Source organism: Toxorhynchites rutilus, chromosome 1, assembly GCF_029784135.1.
Source record: "Toxorhynchites rutilus septentrionalis strain SRP chromosome 1, ASM2978413v1, whole genome shotgun sequence".
NCBI lineage: Eukaryota > Metazoa > Arthropoda > Insecta > Diptera > Culicidae > Toxorhynchites > Toxorhynchites rutilus.
In genome coordinates this window covers 43,497,946-43,518,409 of record NC_073744.1, presented here as the reverse complement: position 1 = coordinate 43,518,409, position 20,464 = coordinate 43,497,946, and the positions used below count along the sequence as shown (strand labels likewise).

Sequence of the window (20,464 nt, the reverse complement as noted above, 5' to 3'; positions counted from 1 at the left end):
CGATATTTGTGTGATCGAGTTGAAAGAGGAAGTGATTTCCATAGATATAACACTAGAAACGCGAATGAATTAAGAACACCTAATTTCTTGTCATGTGCTTCACAAAATTCGTTGTACTTCAAAGGAATAAATGTTTTCAATTCGATGCCAAGACATATTAAATGCGCAACAACACTTACAGAATTTAAGAGGCACTGTATTTCACACGTGAAAACTGTGTTTTATTAACAGTCGAACGATTTTTTTTTTTTTTTAATTTTATGACGAAGATTTTTATTGACGAAGTTTTATACGAACGGATAATTAATGTGGACAATTTTTGGTAGTTTGTTTTTCAATGTTTTTGAGTAACCTGACGAAGTTTTTTGAACGGATTATATTATGTAGACTATCTAAAAAATTTTTAAATTATCTTTTTTTTAATTAGTATTGATCTCTATTATGTCTGTCATGATGGACTGGTGATGATGGACTATTTTTATTTTTATTTTGTTGTTTTTATAGTTGTATTAGTTGAAAAAAAAAAGTAAAAGTAGTCTACAAAAGTTTGAGCGTCGCGCGCGTGCCACAGATATAAAGGATATTAAATTGAAAGATTTTTAAGTGCCAGTCTAGGAAATTTTCGTAAAGGAAATTTTCTCGATTTCTCTGAATGAGGATATTCATTGTCAATCCAAAGCAAGGCTGGCGGTTGGACTTGTGCTCTGGTGGACCACTTGGCTGCAAGGGCCTCGTCGGGACCGTATCGGCTCTGTGGCGGACATGACTGAGTATTGGCTTGTCTTTGGAAATTGCAATTTTTTTGAACTTATATCTGTGAATAAAATCAGTGCGTTTTTTTTGTGTTTGCTAAACTGATTTCAATGTTGAGAAAAAATAAATAAATTATCTTTTAGATAACTCGTCTTGCTCAAACCTCTGTAGGGGAAGGAGGCGGGACCATCATCATTATATCCACGCTTTCTTACTAAGCGCACGTTCATAGGTCCAATCGCAGAATTGTCCATTGATTGATCTTCTAATCTACCCTTTAAAATTATTTTTTACTATAAAATTTCAGTACTCCACCAATACTCGCCATTATAATACCAAATTATTTTCAGACACAATTCTTGTGCAATATTTTACATCCACTTGCAAATGTTTCTCCGTTACATGGAATAAATGTTTGATACAGAAAATATGATAGAATGAAGACAGCCCTAAATCGGACAATTCCTCTCTCGAGTTTTGCTCTTATCAACACATTCGGCGATCAATTTTTTTTTGTATAGATAGAAGACGATATAGGAGTGCGTTTTATCACATTAAAGTCTATTTCCACTTTTGAACGAAGTTCAATTTTGTTACCGCAAACATCAAATGGACTAACAACGCTCGTCAATATGTAATTGTAGAACACATGTGAATTGATTTTTTCGAATTTTCCCATTTTCCTTCAGAGTTTTCCGAAAATTTTTAATTGTCATGTTTGGTTGAAATATGTGCATTATTTTTATGGGACCCCCATCTTTTTTCCAGAGGAGTAAAAGGTGTCATACTATCATACAGGGTGGGCCATTTAAAGTGGAAGGATTTGTTTTTGCAATAGCAAAGTAAAGAAGTGGAATTTAAATATTTTTTTTCGATATTAATCTTCCGGGGAACATTTCGCGCAATAATTTGGTCGTGGCAGCCGCTGTATGGCATGTAGCGCCGTCCTGTTGGAACCAGTAATTGTCCAATTCATTTTCACGAACAAATGGCAATAAAAAATCGGTTATAATTGTCCGATAACGCTCCCCATTCACGGTTACCGTTGCTCCATTTTCGTTTTCAAAGAAGTACGGGCCGATGACTTTATCAACATTACCAACACCGATAGCATTACCAACACTACCAGACGATATAAATTTGGCATATAATCGACGTATAGTGTTGTCTCCAGGCGATGTTTTAACTTTATTTTTATTTTTCCACGCACGTTTAGTTAACACAATTGAGAAGTTATTTTGAATGTACAGCTGAACAATTTCAGCGCGTTGTTTAGGTGTGTATTGTTTCATGGTTAAAATTGTACTGAAATGACGCTTCCAACGCGGTATGACATTTGTTAATCTGACATCTCTGTCAAAAGTTATGGGGTTGCCAGATGCTTCCACTTTAAATGGCTCACCCTGTAGAAACATTTCTCGTACCCAAAATCCCTCACATCCTAAATTTGGCTCTATTTGCTTGATTATTTCTCGAGTTATGCAGAAGTTTGTGTTTCATTTGTATGAGAACCCCCCTTTAGAGAGGGGGGAGACGTGTCGAACTACCATAGAAATGTTTATCGGTCCCTAAAACCTCTATATGCTAAGTTTGATTCCGTTTGTTTAATTAGTTCTCGAGTTGTTCAGCACCTTCCCCCCTTCCCCCCTTTAGAGAAGGGAAAGGATTGTCAAACCACCATAAAAATATTTATTGCTCCCTAAAATCATCATTTGCCTAATTTGGTTCCATTTGATTGATTAGATCTCGAGTTATGCAGAAATTTATCTTTCATTTCTATGGCAGCCCTCCCTTAGAAAGGTGGGAGGAGTGTTGAACCACCTTAAAAATGTTTCTTGCCCCCTAAAACCTCCACATACCAAATTTGGTTCAGTTTGCTTGATTAGTTCTTGACTTATGCAGAAATGTATGCTTCAGCAGCTCCCCCTCCCACAGAGAGAGGGGAGGAGTGTCTATTCACCATAGAAACGTTTCGTGACCCCTAAAACCTTCCCATGCCAAATTTGGCTGCGTTAGCTTGATTAGTTTTCGAGTTATGCAGAAATTTGTCTTTCATTTGTGTGGCAGCCCTTAGAGAGAGGGGTGGAGTGTCTAATTACCGTAAAAAAAATTATTGCACCCTAAAACTTCCAAATGCTTAATTTGGTTCCATTTGCTTGAATAGTTTTCGAGTAATGAAAAAAATTGTGTTTCATTTGTATGGTAGCCCTCCTTAGAGAGAGGAGTGGAGAGTCTAATTACCATAGAAACATTTATTGCACCCTAAAACCTCAATATGCCTAATTTGGTTTCATTTGCTTGAATAATTCTATAGTTATGCAGACATTTGTGTTTAATTTGTATACTTATTATTGAATTTTCATTTTTGAGAGTCGGGAATTTCGTGAAATCACGCGGAACAAATGCGGGAATTCAAAATTGACATTGAGTGGCCACCCTACGAATATATGGGTGCGTTTTCGTAACATATATCATTTCTTCTTTACTAGATGCTTATTGGCGATTGGACTTCAAACCGATGGATCACCGTTTTCACCGACCTAGCAGAACAGATGCTTGGTAAATCTTCACAAGAAATAGGAGAGTCACTTGAATACAACAAGGAGGAAGCAGAGAAAATCTTTTCGACCATCAGCTTCAAAAGCTTCATTTTCAAGCTCCGCACTAAAGTCGAAACATATGGGGATCAACGACGCAACAAAACTACGGCAGTAGCAGCGACTCCCGTCAGGCACCAGGAATACAACGCGTATCTTATCAAGAATATCCAAACATTAACTGGAATCGGCAAGAATTAAATTCTGATTTCTTTCTATTTTTGTATCAACAAATCATAAACTCTATATTTCTATATGTTATGTTTATTCCTATTATCATCATTACCAAACGAAATAAAAGCAGCAGTATCTGCAAACGTAAAACGTACTCATAAATCCGTATTCAGTATAAACCGGTTCCCCTCAGACTGAGCGCCGACGTAACGATAGCGACATTTGCCGTAAGCTCCCCGATGGTCACCAGCTTCGCGGATGTTTTCCGGCAACGGATGGTAGACCGGTGGCTCTTTGCGACGTACGCCCAGCCTGTTGCTTAGGTTCGCATAGAAATGCTTAAGTGTGTTTCCGGTCCGACTGCCTGATTCTTCCTCTTCGTATTCCTGCAGCTGTTGGCTTCGTACAAAATCACGTTCCATCTTTTTTACGCGCTGCGCATCGAGGATATGGAGTCGGGGTAGGTATCGAATTATGTACAGCCTGGGGAAGAAGAAACGTTAGAGAATAAACGTAAACGGGAATGTAAACGTATAAATTACCGATATTTTAGATAGTCGTACTCCGAATATTTGAGGTTCAGAAAATGGCATGGGCAGGCGGGATTCCCAAGCAAGCTTAAGTATTCCAGGTTCGGGAAGCAGAGAGATAACTTCGTGAGAAGTAAATCTAGGTTTTCAAACTGGAAGTAGACATACACGTTCTCTGTTAGTAGCTGCTTATTGTCGATATGCGTTCACTGCACAATGATTCGAAGAACACTGCACCGCTGAAGCAGACCTGGATTTTGATAAGAGCAACATGTATCAGGACGAAGTTACGATAGCTAAATGTTCGTTGCTCGACATAATCATTTATTCGAAAGGTCATGTTATGACAACCGTATTGATTAGATATCTCGTTTGTTTTATTTTCACGTGCTACATCCAGGAGGGAGCATCTCTTTATTCTTTGTATGATTAATACAGAGCGCAAAGATTGCACTGCGATCATTGCAGTTAGATTTATTCGTTCATTTAAAGTGTAACACCAAAGATATTCCGAATTTCCGGAGCTGATCGCACCTCGTGACGGATTTTAATTCAGAATGCCGGCTAAAAATCTTTATGTGACGAATTTCATGCCAACTCGTCTTAGAAGTTGGCAGCATCATCTCAGATAGCAGTTAAACGTTGCGGGTGTAAAGACATTGATCATTTAATCCCTTTTACGGCCGTGGCAACTATATTGTCACCCACAAAAAAACATTTTTTCGCTATACTTGGAATATTATTTCAACATTTTACTTAACCAAAAACTTTTAAAGGTATCTGGCTATGATCCTTTTTTTTTGGGCTGCTACACATGTACGATAATTATTTGGGAGTCATTTTTATGTAACGAAACCACGATTTAAGAGCGCCGGTAGAAAGTTCTGTTTGAATTCGTCGAAAATGCAACAAATTGATAAGTTTTTCACGGTAAACGTACTATTTAGGATCTAATGTGTACAATTCAAATTTAATTTTTTTTTCTTCGAAACTCTATATTAACATATTGCGGACAGCTCACGAGTTTTCTCGTGTTTCGTTTTCCGTCTATCACGGATGGATCAAGAAATAACCCATGTTTTCTACACTGGATGGTTAAATCCTTGGTTTGCCAAGAATCTAACAAGGCCTACCGATGGCTCGCCTTCGTCTCATTCACACCGAAGAAAACGATCTCATTCGTGGAATCCGAACAAATGAAGCATACAAGTTTGCACCAAAAAGGTCGGTCCTTAATATGTTAAAAAACACAGTTTTTTCGCTGCCCTAGAAATATTGTTTTGTTTTTTGCATAAGCAAAGGAGCATAGATTTTTACATGAGCAACGGCGCAATACAGTGAACTTAAAAGTGAACTAATGGCAACTACAGTTTCGGACAAAACATTAAGACCACTACTCACGCAAAAAAAAGATAGTGACAAAACTTTGAGAAAAAATAATCCAATCCAGTGCTTCAATCTACTTATAATATATTTTCATTATTTAAAAAATTTAGTAACATAGTTGTTCCATGTTACTTTTTGACAATTTTCACTTTTCTTCATAAAACTATGTTTTTATGCCTAGCTTTCCAAAAAACACAAAAAAAAGTTATAGTTTTTTCCCAACTTTAAAAAAAACAACATCAAGCTCAATTGTCCCATGTTGATATTCTATTCATTCTATTCACTGTTCCACCATATTTTTTTTGTAGATTCATATCAAATAAATCAGTTCAAGTACAAGAATTTTATGTCAAGTTTTCAGCAGGGTTGATGTACTCATTTCTGGTTTGGAAGAACGAACTAATTCTCAAACAAATAAAAAAAAGTTTAAAAGAACACGTGTACACCTTATTAGAGAATGCCTAATAACAACGAGATTAATATTCTGCAAAGTATTGCAGATCACTCCTTTCTTCATAAAACGATGCATAATCTTTCGGAAAAAACACAAACAAAATTATTGTTTGTTCCCAATATTTCAAAAAAACAACAGTAAGTTCAATTGTCCCATGTTGAGTCCCACCATGAATTTTCAAGCCTGTAGCCAAGATTGATTGATTTAAATGAGGGGATCTTTTCACATTTCATTGAATAGTTGTCTGCTTAAAAAACCCAGTGTATTGCTTAACCGAAATGCTTAAAGCTTCAGGTAGACAAATATGCTGGAAAACTTTGAATGCGTTTTCTCAGTTACTGATTTTGGAACATGGGACAGCTATGCGTAGAACGGCAGTGTAGTTGAAAAAAAAGTCATTCATTAAAAAAATGCGTTTCAAGCATACAATGACGCGACCAAATTTAGAACCAGCTCCTTGTTTCGGCTTCGAGTGTTGTTTCAACCGATTTTTGTAGAAAATTGATTGTTTCTCGGTGGTATTTTGTGTTTCTTCGGGTCCTGGTAAATATTTATCATTGAAACAAGTAGTATGTAAGGTTTTAATTCTCGAAGAGAATTTCATTCTTGAATTGTAAGAGTTCAACTACGATCAGATTAAATGTGAATACTTGCGCTGTTTTTTTTTTTTCAAAGAGATATCGATTCCTGCACCGGAGTTTTTGTTGGAACGTTGGTTTGCACCGAACACTTCGAGGGGAAGCTTCTGTGGACTATGGAATTTTAGAAACATTGTCTTCAGGGTTTATCAGTCAATTATATATATACAGCCATTCCAAACCAAACCGTTATAGTGCTTCTCAGAATTCCATGAAAAGTGGTAGTTTCGTTCTTTATCGCAAAATATTAGACCCGTATTTATTTGTGGTCCGAAAAATCAATTTTTTCCCTTTTTTTCCCAAACATGACTTTTTCAAAATATTCATAACTTTTGAACTTGGAAAAACAATTGATTTAATTTTCGTAATTATTGATTGTAGTCGTTTTTTATTGTTTTTATGGCTATATTTTTTTTCGAAAGCTGAGGACTTTTTGCATAACATATCTCGATATCAGAGATGCTCACCCTTATTCTCGTTCACGGCCGTATCTGCTTTCGTTCGAACGTTTTGATTCGAACACGTTCGGAGAAGGTATCATTGGTTTCGTACGAATCCGTTCTAACGAGACTTTTTTCGAACGTAAAAATGTCTAAATAATCAGATCCAAGATTTCATGCATCACTCAAATTTCATACAAGATTTCATCAAAGCAACGGTGAAAGTGTCACCCATACAGTGAGCGTTCGTTAGCTTGGTCGGGAAATCAACACAATTATCGAATTTTACTTGCTAACAGGGCTACAAAACAGCAAAAGCAATACTAAAAATTGAAGATCTATCATTGATACATAACTGCTTTGTAGCTCAGTTAATGCACGCCCTGGTAAAGTAGTTGATGAAAGTCCCGTTAGCGAATGACTACTGTATATGACTGATGGGGCGACGAACATATTAAGCGAGTGACTTCCGGGTTGCAGCAGCATGGGAATTGTACAGCGAAAAACGATATCAGTACTAGGAGAATAGCAGCGACTATAATGCGAGGACTTACTGAGACCAGCATTATATCACAAAAATGAAACGGAATGAAATATGAATAATCTACATGACTCATATTCTCAATTCTAAATGACTCAAATTTTTTTCTATACTAGTTTGGAAACATTAAGGACTTACTCCAACATGTCAAGACGGATAAAACCTGGTACCTGGAGTTGATTCAACGGCTCAGAATAAAAATTAAAAATCATCCGAATCAAATGAAAATCAAACACTAAAGCCACAGACTTGCAGCATTTTTCACCTCAAAATGCTTCCGCAGTACATGAACGAAAGAAGCTCAATACTTGCACTTGCTTGGACTTATCAGAAATCTTTCCATATATTCATTCATTGAAAATGATGATGATGATGGTCCCGCCTCCTTCCCCTACAGAGGTTTGAGCAAGACGAGTTATCTAAAAGATAATTTATTTATTTTTTCTCAACATTGAAATCAGTTTAGCAAACACAAAAAAAACGCACTGATTTTATTCACAGATATAAGTTCAAAAAAATTGCAATTTCCAAAGACAAGCCAATACTCAGTCATGTCCGCCACAGAGCCGATACGGTCCCGACGAGGCCCTTGCAGCCAAAGGGTCCACCAGAGCACAAGTCCAACCGCCAGCCTTGCTTTGGATTGACAATGAATATCCTCATTCAGAGAAATCGAGAAAATTTCCTTTACGAAAATTTCCTAGACCGGCACTTAAAAATCTTTCAATTTAATATCCTTTATATCTGTGGCACGCGCGCGACGCTCAAACTTTTGTAGACTACTTTTATTTTTTTTTTCAACTAATACAACTATAAAAACAACAAAATAAAAATAAAAATAGTCCATCATCACCAGTCCATCATGACAGACATAATAGAGATCAATACTAATTAAAAAAAAGATAATTTAAAAAAATTTTAGATAGTCTACATAATATAATCCGTTCAAAAAACTTCGTCAGGTTACTCAAAAACATTGAAAAACAAACTACCAAAAATTGTCCACATTAATTATCCGTTCGTATAAAACTTCGTCAATAAAAATCTTCGTCATAAAATTAAAAAAAAAATCGTTCGACTGTTAATAAAACACAGTTTTCACGTGTGAAATACAGTGCCTCTTAAATTCTGTAAGTGTTGTTGCGCATTTAATATGTCTTGGCATCGAATTGAAAACATTTATTCCTTTGAAGTACAACGAGTTTTGTGAAGCACATGACAAGAAATTAGGTGTTCTTAATTCATTCGCGTTTCTAGTGTTATATCTATGGAAATCACTTCCTCTTTCAACTCGATCACACAAATATCGAGGCAGCAAACCGTGAACTACTTTAAAAATGAACACCATAGTTAAATAAACAATTCTTTGCTTCACGGATAACCATTTTAGAGCGTCCAGCATCAAAGATGAGGAAGTGAATCTATTACATTTTAGAATCAACCGCATTATTTTATTCTGCAAACGCTGTAATCTCGATATTTGTGTATCATTGGCTAAAAATAATATGGAAGAACAAAAGTCTAAATGAGGAGAGATGATTGATTTGTATAGCTGTATTTTACTGCACATAGTTAAATCGTTTTTCAATCGGCATAAGATTCCATACTTCTTGGCAATTTTCCTGATGACATTGTCAATGTGAGTATTGAACTTGAGTTTGTCATCAATAATCACGCCAAGATATTTAATCTCCCGAACGCGATCAATGGTCTCATCATCAATTATAATAGAGACGTTTTCATTAGAACGATTTCGCGAGATTACCATAAATTTAGTTTTATTTATATTCAACTTCAATTGCTTATACTTCAACCATCTACTTAAAGAACGCAAATCTCCATTCAAATATAAAACGACCTGATTCAAATCATTAGCTGCAATGAATAACACAGTATCATCTGCAAAAAGGTTAATATCACAAAATCGTAAAACTCGTCGCATGTCGTTGATGTACATAATAAATAGAAGGGGCCCTAATACACTTCCCTGAGGTACTCCAAGATTATTCCCTACGGGACTGGAAATTGAATCATTAAAAATAGTCCGTTGAGTTCTGTCATACAAATAACTTTCAAACCATTTATATGCAGTACTCGTAATTCCAAAGCGCTTAATCGTATTCAACAACAAGGGCCTAGAAATTGTCTCGAAAGCGCGTTTCAGATCCAAGAAAACAGCAATGATGGTATCTTTACATTCTAATTTCTCTTTCCATTTTGCTAACACCAAGTTCAATGCGGTTTCACAGGAATGTCCTTCTCGATATCCCGATTGTTCTGGTATTAGCAAAGCGTTGAGATTTAAATATTGCAACAGCTGGCCTTTAACAACTAATTCTAATATTTTCTCTAATGTGTGCAACATGTTGATGGGACGAAACTCTTCGGCTTTAATCGTTCCAGCAACCTTTTGAATAGGAACTATGAAAGATTCCTTCCACACCTGAGGCACATGCCCAGTTAATAAAGACTTATTAATAAGGTCCAGCAAGATGTGATCAATGTCATGAAAGCAATCTTGAATAACTCTAGCATTGACATTATCCACTCCAGCCGTTTTACCTAAAGAAAAGCAAATAGTTCTAAGTTCATTTAATGTAATTGGGTGAAATCTTTCAAATCTACAATTACTATCAACCGGCTGTCTTATTTCATCAGGTTCATCGACCAATTCAATGGACTGATTGATCAATGAAACACTATTGACGAAATAATCATTAAACTTGGATACTATAGCCTGTTCAGACTGTTCAAGTGTGCCATGAAAAGCTATGGACCGCGGTTTACTATTACTAGGTTTCAATAAAGATTTCAAAATTTTCCATAACTCTTTGCTGTTGTTTTGATGCTGATCAATCTTCCTCTGAATATATTCACAACGAGTTTTCTTAATCGATTGTGAATATCTATTGCGCGCGATCGTGTACATATTCCAGTGATTTCCATCATTTGTTCTACGAAATTTGTTGTACCATTTGTCTCTCTCACGTTTAAGGCGCAAAAGATCCAAATTGTACCAGCTGTTCGAGTTTTTCAAAGATACATACTTTTGCGTAACTAGCTGATTTGTACACGTTTTCAAGGTAATAGTAAGAACAGCTGCTGATTCATCTAAATTATCGACCTCGAATGGAAAATCCAGGCTTCTCATCACAAGATTCGAAACAGCATGTTTCGAATATTTCCTCCAGCACTTTAATTTAACAAAATCGTCGTTTGGCACGAAATTATCTACAATATTGATAACTAAGGTCTCATGATCGGTTATTTTCAAATTGGTATCAATGACTGTGTTAATAGTTTCAAAATTGGAATAAACATGATCAATTAAAGTTTTACTGTGCCTGGAAATACGCGTGAACTCATTTACTGTTTGTTTCAAATTGAAGAAATCAGATAAGCGCTTCAGATGGTTCGAATTGTAGTCATCACGCCAATTGATATTGAAATCACCAGCTAATATATTTAATTTGCTAGAATCAAGGAACATTTCGAGCCAGTTTTCTAAAATTTCAACAAAACGCTGATCACTTGAGCTGGGGCTATGATACAAAACACCATAATTACCCATCTTCATGCCACGTTCAACTGTAATGCCCAAAAACCAGTTTCCATCAATAACTTCGTTGAGGCGAAGATTGAATTGAACTGATTCTTTGACATAAATAGCAACACCGCCAGTATGTCTAGAATGCGATAAACAAGCAGCTACATTGTATCCCGGAATACTATATTGATCAAATGATTCAATTTCAATAATATGTGTTTCTGATAATAAAACTAAAAGTGGACGCTTTTCCTCAACAATCTGACGTAATGCTACGTAGTTTGTTGACAACCCCGCAATATTCAAATACAGAACATGAAATTGATTCACAATTCTTCTGGAACATGGTTGCTATTTATTGAAATGCAAGCTGCCTTTTTTCAATTCATAAAGTCTTTTGTATACTAAACACTCAGAACTAAATGCGGCATGGTTGACGTCCAAATTCATTTTACGTTCTCTATTCATTTTCAAACAATTAACACATTTCAATACAGTTGACGTGCACTCAGATGTCTTGTGTTTCTGACTACACCTAGAACACGTTCCACAATTTTGTTTGCAATCCGTGCTCTTATGTCCAAATTCTCCGCATTTGAAGCATCTTAACACACTAATCGCGGGAACTACGGAGCACCGATCAAACCCCACATTTATTTTTTTTCGCACTCAGTAAATTATTATATGTGTCAACATCTACTTCAATCATAGCGCTATACTTATTGTATGTGAAGCGTGGATTTTCGAAAACTTTCAAAACTTTTACATCTTTTATTGCGATGTTTTCATTTTGACTCTTTAAATAGTCAATGAAAACGGCGGAGGAATGCTGATCGCTCATGCCCACAATTTTTAATCTTGGCACCGATATGGGAACAACAGCATGGTAATTTTCACCCAAATTGCTTTCAATATCATTTTTGACATCATTTATGTTGGCTCCATTTGAACACTCGACAATGATGGAGCCATCTCTACCATTCCTAAAATTCCCAATTTTGTGTGTTTTTGGATCTAGTTTTGTTTTTAAATGCTTACGAGTTTCCTCGCAAGCTTGTTTGGACTCTTTGGGTTTTATTACAATAACCGACTGAGTTTTACGACTATTTTGCTTGATACTATTGCTCTTTATATTATTATCAATAGCATTGTTTGAACTTTTGACTACATCCGCGAAACTTATGTTATTAAGAATGACATCATCATTATCATTATTCTGATATTTACGTTTCTTCCGTTTAGGAATGTTTTGGTGCGATTCAGAAGGAATTGCACCAGGTTCATCGAGCGAATCATTCCTTGCAGCTAAATTATTCTGCGCGGTAAATGTTAAAAATGAACTTGTCATAGAATCCAATCTCTCACATATCAATTTTTCAAGAGACTCACATATATTTTGTCTCAAATCTTTCATACCGCACTTTAGCGCGCTGTCTAGCTGAGCCGTAATGTGATCTCGCATGTCCGTAAGCGAGTCAGAGAGTGAAGATAGTTTCATCACCTCCTTCTCTACCTTTCGCACACCCGAGATAAGATCACTTTGCTCACCACAACCCTGGTCTGATAGACAGTCATTACATTTGAAAAAAACATTTACGTTCTCCGTGATAAGCTTTGCTGTCGGCCTGCTCAGAAGTGTGCATTTGTAGTGGAACACTCCGCTACACTTACCGATACAGCAAACCGGCAGATCGCTTACCACTATCCCCAGTTTACACACCGAACATTCCATAGCCAACACAGATTAAAGCGGGACGCTATACAACCATACATTGATTCAGATGCAACTTCAAACACATTAGTACTAAGCCAACTGTGGTCCCTACGGTAAACTTGCGATTGTATCACACATATAACGCACCCCTAGTATTTTTTTTCATTTTGCACTAAACATCAAACTTTCGCGTTTACGGCATTAGCGATTCGTCTTCCAACAAGTTAGTAGCGCCCTTAGGACATCCATATACTAATACAGTGCGGACTCGATTATATACAGTTTTTGATTTCTTTTCACTGTATATAATCGAGTCAAAAACATTTTTTGCTTTATTTGTGTTTTTGCATGTATTTTTCGTTTTTTGAGAATAAAAGAGGAATTTGATTCTCGATTCACCCCCTTAAAGTCAGAAAACACCTTTCTCACATGAAAAAAAATAAATTTATCCAGATTCTCTCAGGAGGTGATATATGATCATATTTGAAGAAAAAAATCCTCCTACGCATATGTTCGAATTTCAACAATGACAGAGTTATAGAACTTTTTTTTTGTTTCGGACTCTGTTGCCTCAAACTAGCTCTACATTAAAAGGTACGATATGGAAGACGATTCTGATGCTTTCATTTGAAAGATGAGAAAATTTAATACAGGATACAGTTGTGGAACAACTGATTTAGTGGATTTTAATAACATTTTCGGAGTGAAACACTTAAAAGTCGGTAATTTTTAATGCGTTATTATTAATTTTATCCTTAAAAAATTATATTAAACAAGATTGTATCTATCAATTAAATTTAAGTTCTTAAACCACTCTACCATTTGTTCTTTGACGTACAACTTCTGTCTTTCTTAATTTGGCTGCAATATCGATATAAACAATTCCTGGTGAAAATTCAAGCAAAACCTTCAAAAATTTCGATTTTCACCCCAATGTACATGTGATAGCCACTTAAACTTCACCTTAAAGTTGAAAGGTTACATTTCTTCTTGAAATAAGCCATATTTGAAATATTAAAAAAATATTTTTTTCCAAACTGTATATAATCGAGTCCAAAATTGTATATAATCAAATCACATATAGTCGAGACAGCGTCAAACATGTCAAAATGCAATTTTCGACCACTGTCACTCGCGCTTAACATACTGCCAGGTGGGTCAAAATGTGAAAACCACTTTACAGCCATGAATTTACAGGATGACATTAACACACTTCTAAAATAAAAAAATAATGAATGAAAATTTACTTTTCTGTTTCGAATATGTATTCTATATTTGAATTTCCGCGAATTTGACGATTGTTTCCAGTTAAATATGATTAGCGAATGGGCGCATCTTGTTCCGTAGATCTGCCTTGAGCTCACCGGGTAGTTTGATAGTTTGGCAATGACAGCTAATTTTGCAATACATCTTGACTCGCGGATCATATCCTCTTGGCCGGGGCCTGGTTAGGAGAAAATGGTAAAGGCTTTCCATGTGGAATGAACAAAATTATGATACCAAAATTATGAATGAAAATAATTTCATTCTGTATCAAAAATATTTTTTGGTTCCCGGAAAAAAACACTCCGGAAAACAACTGCAACGGAAACAAGCACTCACGAAAAGTGTAAGGCCGCATTTATTCACAATTATTGTTTTCGTTTTTAGAAATTTATTCTGAGGTCAATGTAATGAGAGCGAAGTCCCCATTTAACGAGGATAAAGAATCAAGGCGACCCAAGCCATCAAGATGGTGTGATCCTATTCGACCGCCCGATCGATGTTTTATCGCTTTTTTTTCAAATTTTGACGAAAATTCTGTCTGAAGATGAGTTTCAGTAAAACCATCGAAAAATGTATAGACAAATGGTTAAATAAGAGTCAGAAATCCGTGTTTCAAATAGTTAAATAACACGATGTAAACATTGTAAGCATTTGCGACATCCGCTTCTGTTATTTTTTTTCATCTGAAGAAAAAAACGATCGTAGTATATCGTTTGTTTGCTATAACGTTGTTTAGAGAACTCTAAGTGCATAACAAAACATGGCCTTCACCTGCCAAATCGGTTCGGTCGGAAGTCGATGCTCTGTGTATGACAGATCACCTGTTTCTGCATCTCAAGATGCGATTTAGAATTAATATTTATTTTTGGAAGTATGTGGGTCTATCACAAGCACTAGCATTCGAAATAACGACGACCAATGCTCGGAAGACAGGATCACCGTTTATGTTTCCCCAAAAATGACTGCCTAAATACGAAATCAAACGAAGAACAATAAAGTTCTAGGAAAGTATTGTATCTTACACAGCAATCTAGAATACATTAATTTCTAATCTTGTTTGATCTTACCTTATTGTTATTAATCGATAGCAGCTTGACTTGATCAAGCTGGGCGGGGAATATGATGTCGTCTGTTAGGTAGTTGTTATCCAAGACTAGTTCTTCGAGGTTGCAGAATAGTTCGAGAGATTCAAACGATGACAGTTTGTTGTAGCTAAGATCCAAATGCCGGACGCGGTCCGAATAGAGGTTGAGAATTGCTTCCGGAAGTTTGTAAGTCTTCTGGTCGAAATATATTAGCTGTTGGTGACAATTTGTGAGTGCAGTATTATGATAATTTCCATACATTATTGAATACTAAATCTCAGTCACATCTAACTGCGGTCTAACTGCGCATTCTGGTCAGCTTATAGAAGATGATACTCTTGGTTGGTTTCAACAAAAAAAAAACTTAAACTGTGTGGAACTTAAGTTAAATGTACTGTTTGATTGAACAAACGCTTTTTGAATTGAGTCTACATATTCCCCCCAATTAACGGCAGACTGTTATTTAAAAAATGACAGAGTGGCCGGAACCAATCCCCCGAACACATTTTCGAAACCGACAGTGTTTACTTCGTTTTGAAATCGCTCACATGGATGTCCTAATTGATTAATATTATTGCTAATTTATACTGCTATTATCACTACTTCTTCTTACAAGTGCAATAGTATTATGTAAGAGCAACAGAATGGGGATTCTTCAGATGCTTTTGGGGCCTCCTGGTTTAGTTTTCATATTCTAGATAAATTACTGATTTTCATAAAATTCAATTTTGTTGATGAATCATAATTGGGGCCTTACAATTTCGTTTCAATTCACATCCCCACTCACTAATGAGCCTATCGCCTTTCAATTTGCTGCAACCTCATGCAGGCTAAAGGTGAGCTAGTCTCTCTTCACGCTCTATAAAAAGAATTGCGCTTCACTTTTGAACAGCCATGTTTCGTTTCACGTTCGTTTGATTCATTTTCACACTGAAATGAAGTTTTCAAATCGAAAAAAGAAAATGAAAGTGTCTTATACCTGAATGGAAATTTCGTTTCAGTTCAAGCCGTATTCACTGAAAGTAATGAAAATGACGATGTGAAAGGATATGTAGTAAGTCAACAACATAATCAGTTGCTGCCGCTGGTTGTAAGACTAATATGCCCTCGTATGCCTCTATTAATTCCTCTTTTTTTTTTTTTTGAAAGACAGTCCAGGAAAATCCAGTCTGGAGAAATAAAACCGAATGAAACATCAAATTGGAAACAATGATCGTCCTTTTACATGTGAAATTGAAACTCACATACCCATTCAAATGATAATGAATCCGTGCAGTTTCAATCTTCAAGAGAAAGCGTTTGCTATCACATTCAAAGGAAATGAGAGCAGAAAAGAACAAAATTGAAGAATCGATGTTTCAGTTTGAGTAGAGAGTACTCACAATCGAAAAAGATTTCGGGTAATGAGAAAAGATGAAGTAAAAAATCATTTACATCTTCTTGTTCCGAAATTGTCAAGCTCTGATCATAATTAATTTAATTTTTTTGGTGTTTTGTTTTTGAGTAAACATTTTTTGACGTAGGATTACGTCTATCGGGAGCATATTGGGGTACAAAGTGAAAAACGAAAAATCTGCCGCATCGCGAAAATTGTCCAATTTCAAGCTCTTAGTGCTCAATCATTTGCTGATGGATTTTCGAGATATTTGCATCAATCGATTTAGGGATTCTCTGATTGTTTAATAAAACGAGTAAAATTATATATTTTATGAAACTAACCATCGAACAGTTGAAATTTTTTTCTGTGTTATAGTGACTTTCAACACTTTTTGGCTGGTTCGTCACTGTGGAGAACAGTTGAAAAATGTCAAGCATTATCTACACGAAAATCCCGCGTTTTGATTGATCAGTTGGCACAAACAATCTGTACCCTCCCAGTTGCTCATTCAATGCGAATATGGGAATGTACACTGAGTTATACATTTGGTTTGATTTTCTGCTGCGGTAAATCTCACGTTTTGATTGGACCAATTTGCTTTCCCCCAGTTTTCATCTCATTCCTAATCGGCATCTTTCATCGTGCACAATCCAACGACTAATCATCATCCTTATGCCATAATCACTAGATTGTAGCACTGGTGGAGTGAACAAAGAATACTCAACAACCAAACTGAAGGCTCCTCTTCAGGGCCATCAAATTATTATCCAAGAGTTAAATATTGGAATTTTTCAAACATATCCAGAATCAATTTGCAATAATAGCTTAACGTAATCCTACGTCATATGCTGTCGTTTCTCGGCCACAACCCTCCTGTAACTTTTTTTTGGAGACTAAAATTTTGAAATGTCTAAACGGCAGTATCATTTTACCGACGAATTGCTCCGAAAGCACCTTTGTCTCACAGAAAGAGGCCTAATGATTATGAGACCAAGTACTGCACATGTGATTTATAAGTATTGGTGGCAAGTAGCGGTATGTTCATTGTGTCATTTTGTTGAAACAGAAGCTTAGAATCCACAATAAACCAATACAGGTATATCTGATTTGGAAAAGCATACGCAAACACCGAAACATTGTAAGAATATTCAATTGGAATCCTCTTCTAAATCCATGCTGAATTATGTGGTGTAAAAATCATATCGCTCAGAAGATTGGAGCTGCAAAAAGAACTCTTGCGTTTCATACATCATAAAAGCTTCAAATCCATGAATAGTATCCGGCACCATTGCGCATGATATTTGATGACACGCCCAAAAATCTCCTGTTATCGCACAGAACAGAAGTTATCACCTCCGGATCATTTTCACCGCATGGATCGTTCGAAAAATACGTTAAATGAATAAATTTAGGAGTGGAGACGATCTGGCGCAGTGATAACATCCATACCTCTCACGCTAAAGATCACGGGTTGAATGCTCATTTCCATAATTCTTAAAAAATTGGAAGTAAAGTGACGAATCAACCAAAAGTGTTGAAAGTCACTATAATACAAAAAAAAAAATAGATTCAAATATTTTGGACTCTGGAAGTGTAAATGACATACAACGTATTTCCATTTATGCATATCTCAAAACATCGATAAAGATTTGGTCATAATCGTAGCTGTGACATGTGTCCTGATTTTCAACTCTGACCAGATGGTATCCGCGTTGACGGCATTGAGCTTCGTATTTCGGAATGGGGGAGTTGGCATGATTGGTAATTTGATTTTTCCCAAATCAAATTAGTACTCTATGTAAATGAAAATCACTTTTGCTTGCAAGTAGTGAAAAAATATCATACAAAAATAGTGTCTAAAGATAATTTTATGGTAAGTTTTGGTGAGAATGTTTGAAAATTCATAGAAAATAGTTTAAATTAGGGTCAGAAAAACGTACTTGTAGTAGGTAAATAACGCCAAGAAAAAAATTTCATACACATTTTAGCAATTTAAAACTGCCGTAGGGCCGACTAATCTGATAGAGAATAGTTGGCTTCATACAAACTAATGTCGTATCCAGATGTCGACACCATTCCGCCGTCAACGCGAATTCCTATTTTTAAGGGACGCACGAGAGGGATGGAGTAGAAACAGGAACTAGAACCTATCTCATTTATAATTGGAACATCCACTTTTGGGCGAATATTGCGATTAGGTCGACCGTAGAATTGACGAAGTGATTAGTTGCTTTAATTGAACCATGGTTTTCGTAAAAAAGCAAATTGTGCACATAAATTTGCTTTTTTTTGTTTCGATGCCAGTATATTCATGATGACAGAGCATGTCAAACTGAATACAGAACAAGCGACAGTTGTCAAAATGACGCACATATCAGAAAGTGTTGTCAACATAGAGTTCTGTTTAAAACACCCATTATATTATAGAATATTCTACAAAAATCGAATTCAGTTTTTTTTTAATGTTGATAGCTTTGGTATTTAGTGTACACATGAATCCATGAGAAATCCCATATGAAACTGACAACAAGGGATTTGATTTGAATCATAACCTGACGTTGGTGCTGTTTCTGAAGTATCGCCATTGCTTATTTACTTGTGCATTGATCATATTTTAAAAAAATGGGTGGGTTATATTTATTATATAACCCCAACTTACATGTATTTGCAATACCGATTTCCCCACACATCTTGATTTTGAAGACCGTGTTAGGGAAACACATTTCGGTGGGAACAAAAATACCCCGTACTTGCATGTATTTGCAATTCCGATTTCCACAGACTCCTTGGTTTTGAAGTCTGTGTTGGGGAAACCGTAAATCGGGTCTATCAAAACGTGACAGGTAGGGCGTTTAGATAACGCTTAACATCTTGCAGTTATTCAATTATTCAACTCATAAAAACTAACATTTTATTAATTGTGATAAATGCGTAGAAACAACGCATTAACAATTGATACAAATATCGTTCAGATCTATTAAGAAATGTTCGAGTTAAGAGCATTCGAAATCTTTCATATTTTGCTGATTGTTCTGTGTTTAGGTTTTCATTTTACCTCCATATATATACGTAGTCCCACGTCAAAACAAAATAAATAATTCTCACATCGACTTATCTAGTCAAAGCGAGGGGTAATCTGAGTTTAATAGCGACAAACTGTTATTGTTATTATTATTATTTCACACACTCATACTCATACTGAGAAAACACTGGAACTTCGCAACTGATAAACAGCAGTAAACTCTCTCTCGCGATGGATTCTGTGATGATTACCTTCTGTTCATCTTCTATGTAAATAATTTTGCTCCAGTTAATGTCATCCATCGCGTTTCTTTTCACAGGTTGATAACTCATACAGACGATTTCGGTTGACGCACTATCGACGCCAAAGTATTTTCCACCAGATTTGTATAGATTTAATCGAGCACTGAAATTTTGTCCACTATCCCTATCGTACGCAGCTTCCATCGATTATCTTTGACTCCTTAACATCACAAAACGGTTTAATTTATCACCAGTTTCTGAGCACTCATTTCCATGTAACAACACACAAATTCAGAGTTGCCAAAAACCCAACGACTCATTTACGTAGATCTTCGGACATCAAGGAATTGAACTGATCTTCAAATCCATACTACAAATCAACGTCTCGTTTACACTTTTACTGACAAGACTGACTGTGTTATCAGTTAAAAAATAGGTTTAGTTTTTGCTGCTCGCTCAACGCGATTGTGTAGCAGGATTTTGCCGATAATAGAATAATTCAATTTTCACCAAACTTGCAAATATTATTCAATGTTAGGATTGTCTCTCCGTGGTACGTTCGATTTGTAATGGGGAATGATTTAATATGAACTGAAACAGTCGCCGTGGTCACGATTAGTAGTTCCATCACTTGGAGTGCTTCGTTGGATTCATTGAGGATTCCGATGAATGTTCGTTTCACATCTACAGCAACTTT

The 20,464-nt window shown here is 36.0% G+C and overlaps 2 protein-coding genes across 3 annotated transcripts in view; one reads left to right on the top strand and one right to left on the bottom strand.

Annotated features, from left to right (window-relative positions):
- Positions 1-3,678, top strand: part of LOC129771410 (replication protein A 70 kDa DNA-binding subunit) — a 13,621-nt gene extending 9,943 nt beyond the window's left edge. For both annotated transcript variants that reach the window (XM_055775033.1, XM_055775024.1), the window contains exon 5: positions 3,243-3,678. In XM_055775033.1, coding sequence (XP_055631008.1) covers positions 3,243-3,551 — 309 coding nt within the window. In that variant the 3' untranslated portion in view covers positions 3,552-3,678. The remainder of the gene's footprint in view (positions 1-3,242) is intronic.
- Positions 3,593-20,464, bottom strand: LOC129771421 (leucine-rich melanocyte differentiation-associated protein-like). The gene is made up of 4 exons (XM_055775044.1): positions 19,777-20,464; positions 15,108-15,338; positions 4,067-4,206; positions 3,593-4,007 (listed from the first exon to the last, which is right to left on the bottom strand). The coding sequence occupies exons 1-4, from the start codon at positions 19,969-19,971 to the stop codon at positions 3,680-3,682; spliced, it is 894 nt and encodes a 297-aa protein (XP_055631019.1). The 5' UTR covers positions 19,972-20,464; the 3' UTR covers positions 3,593-3,679.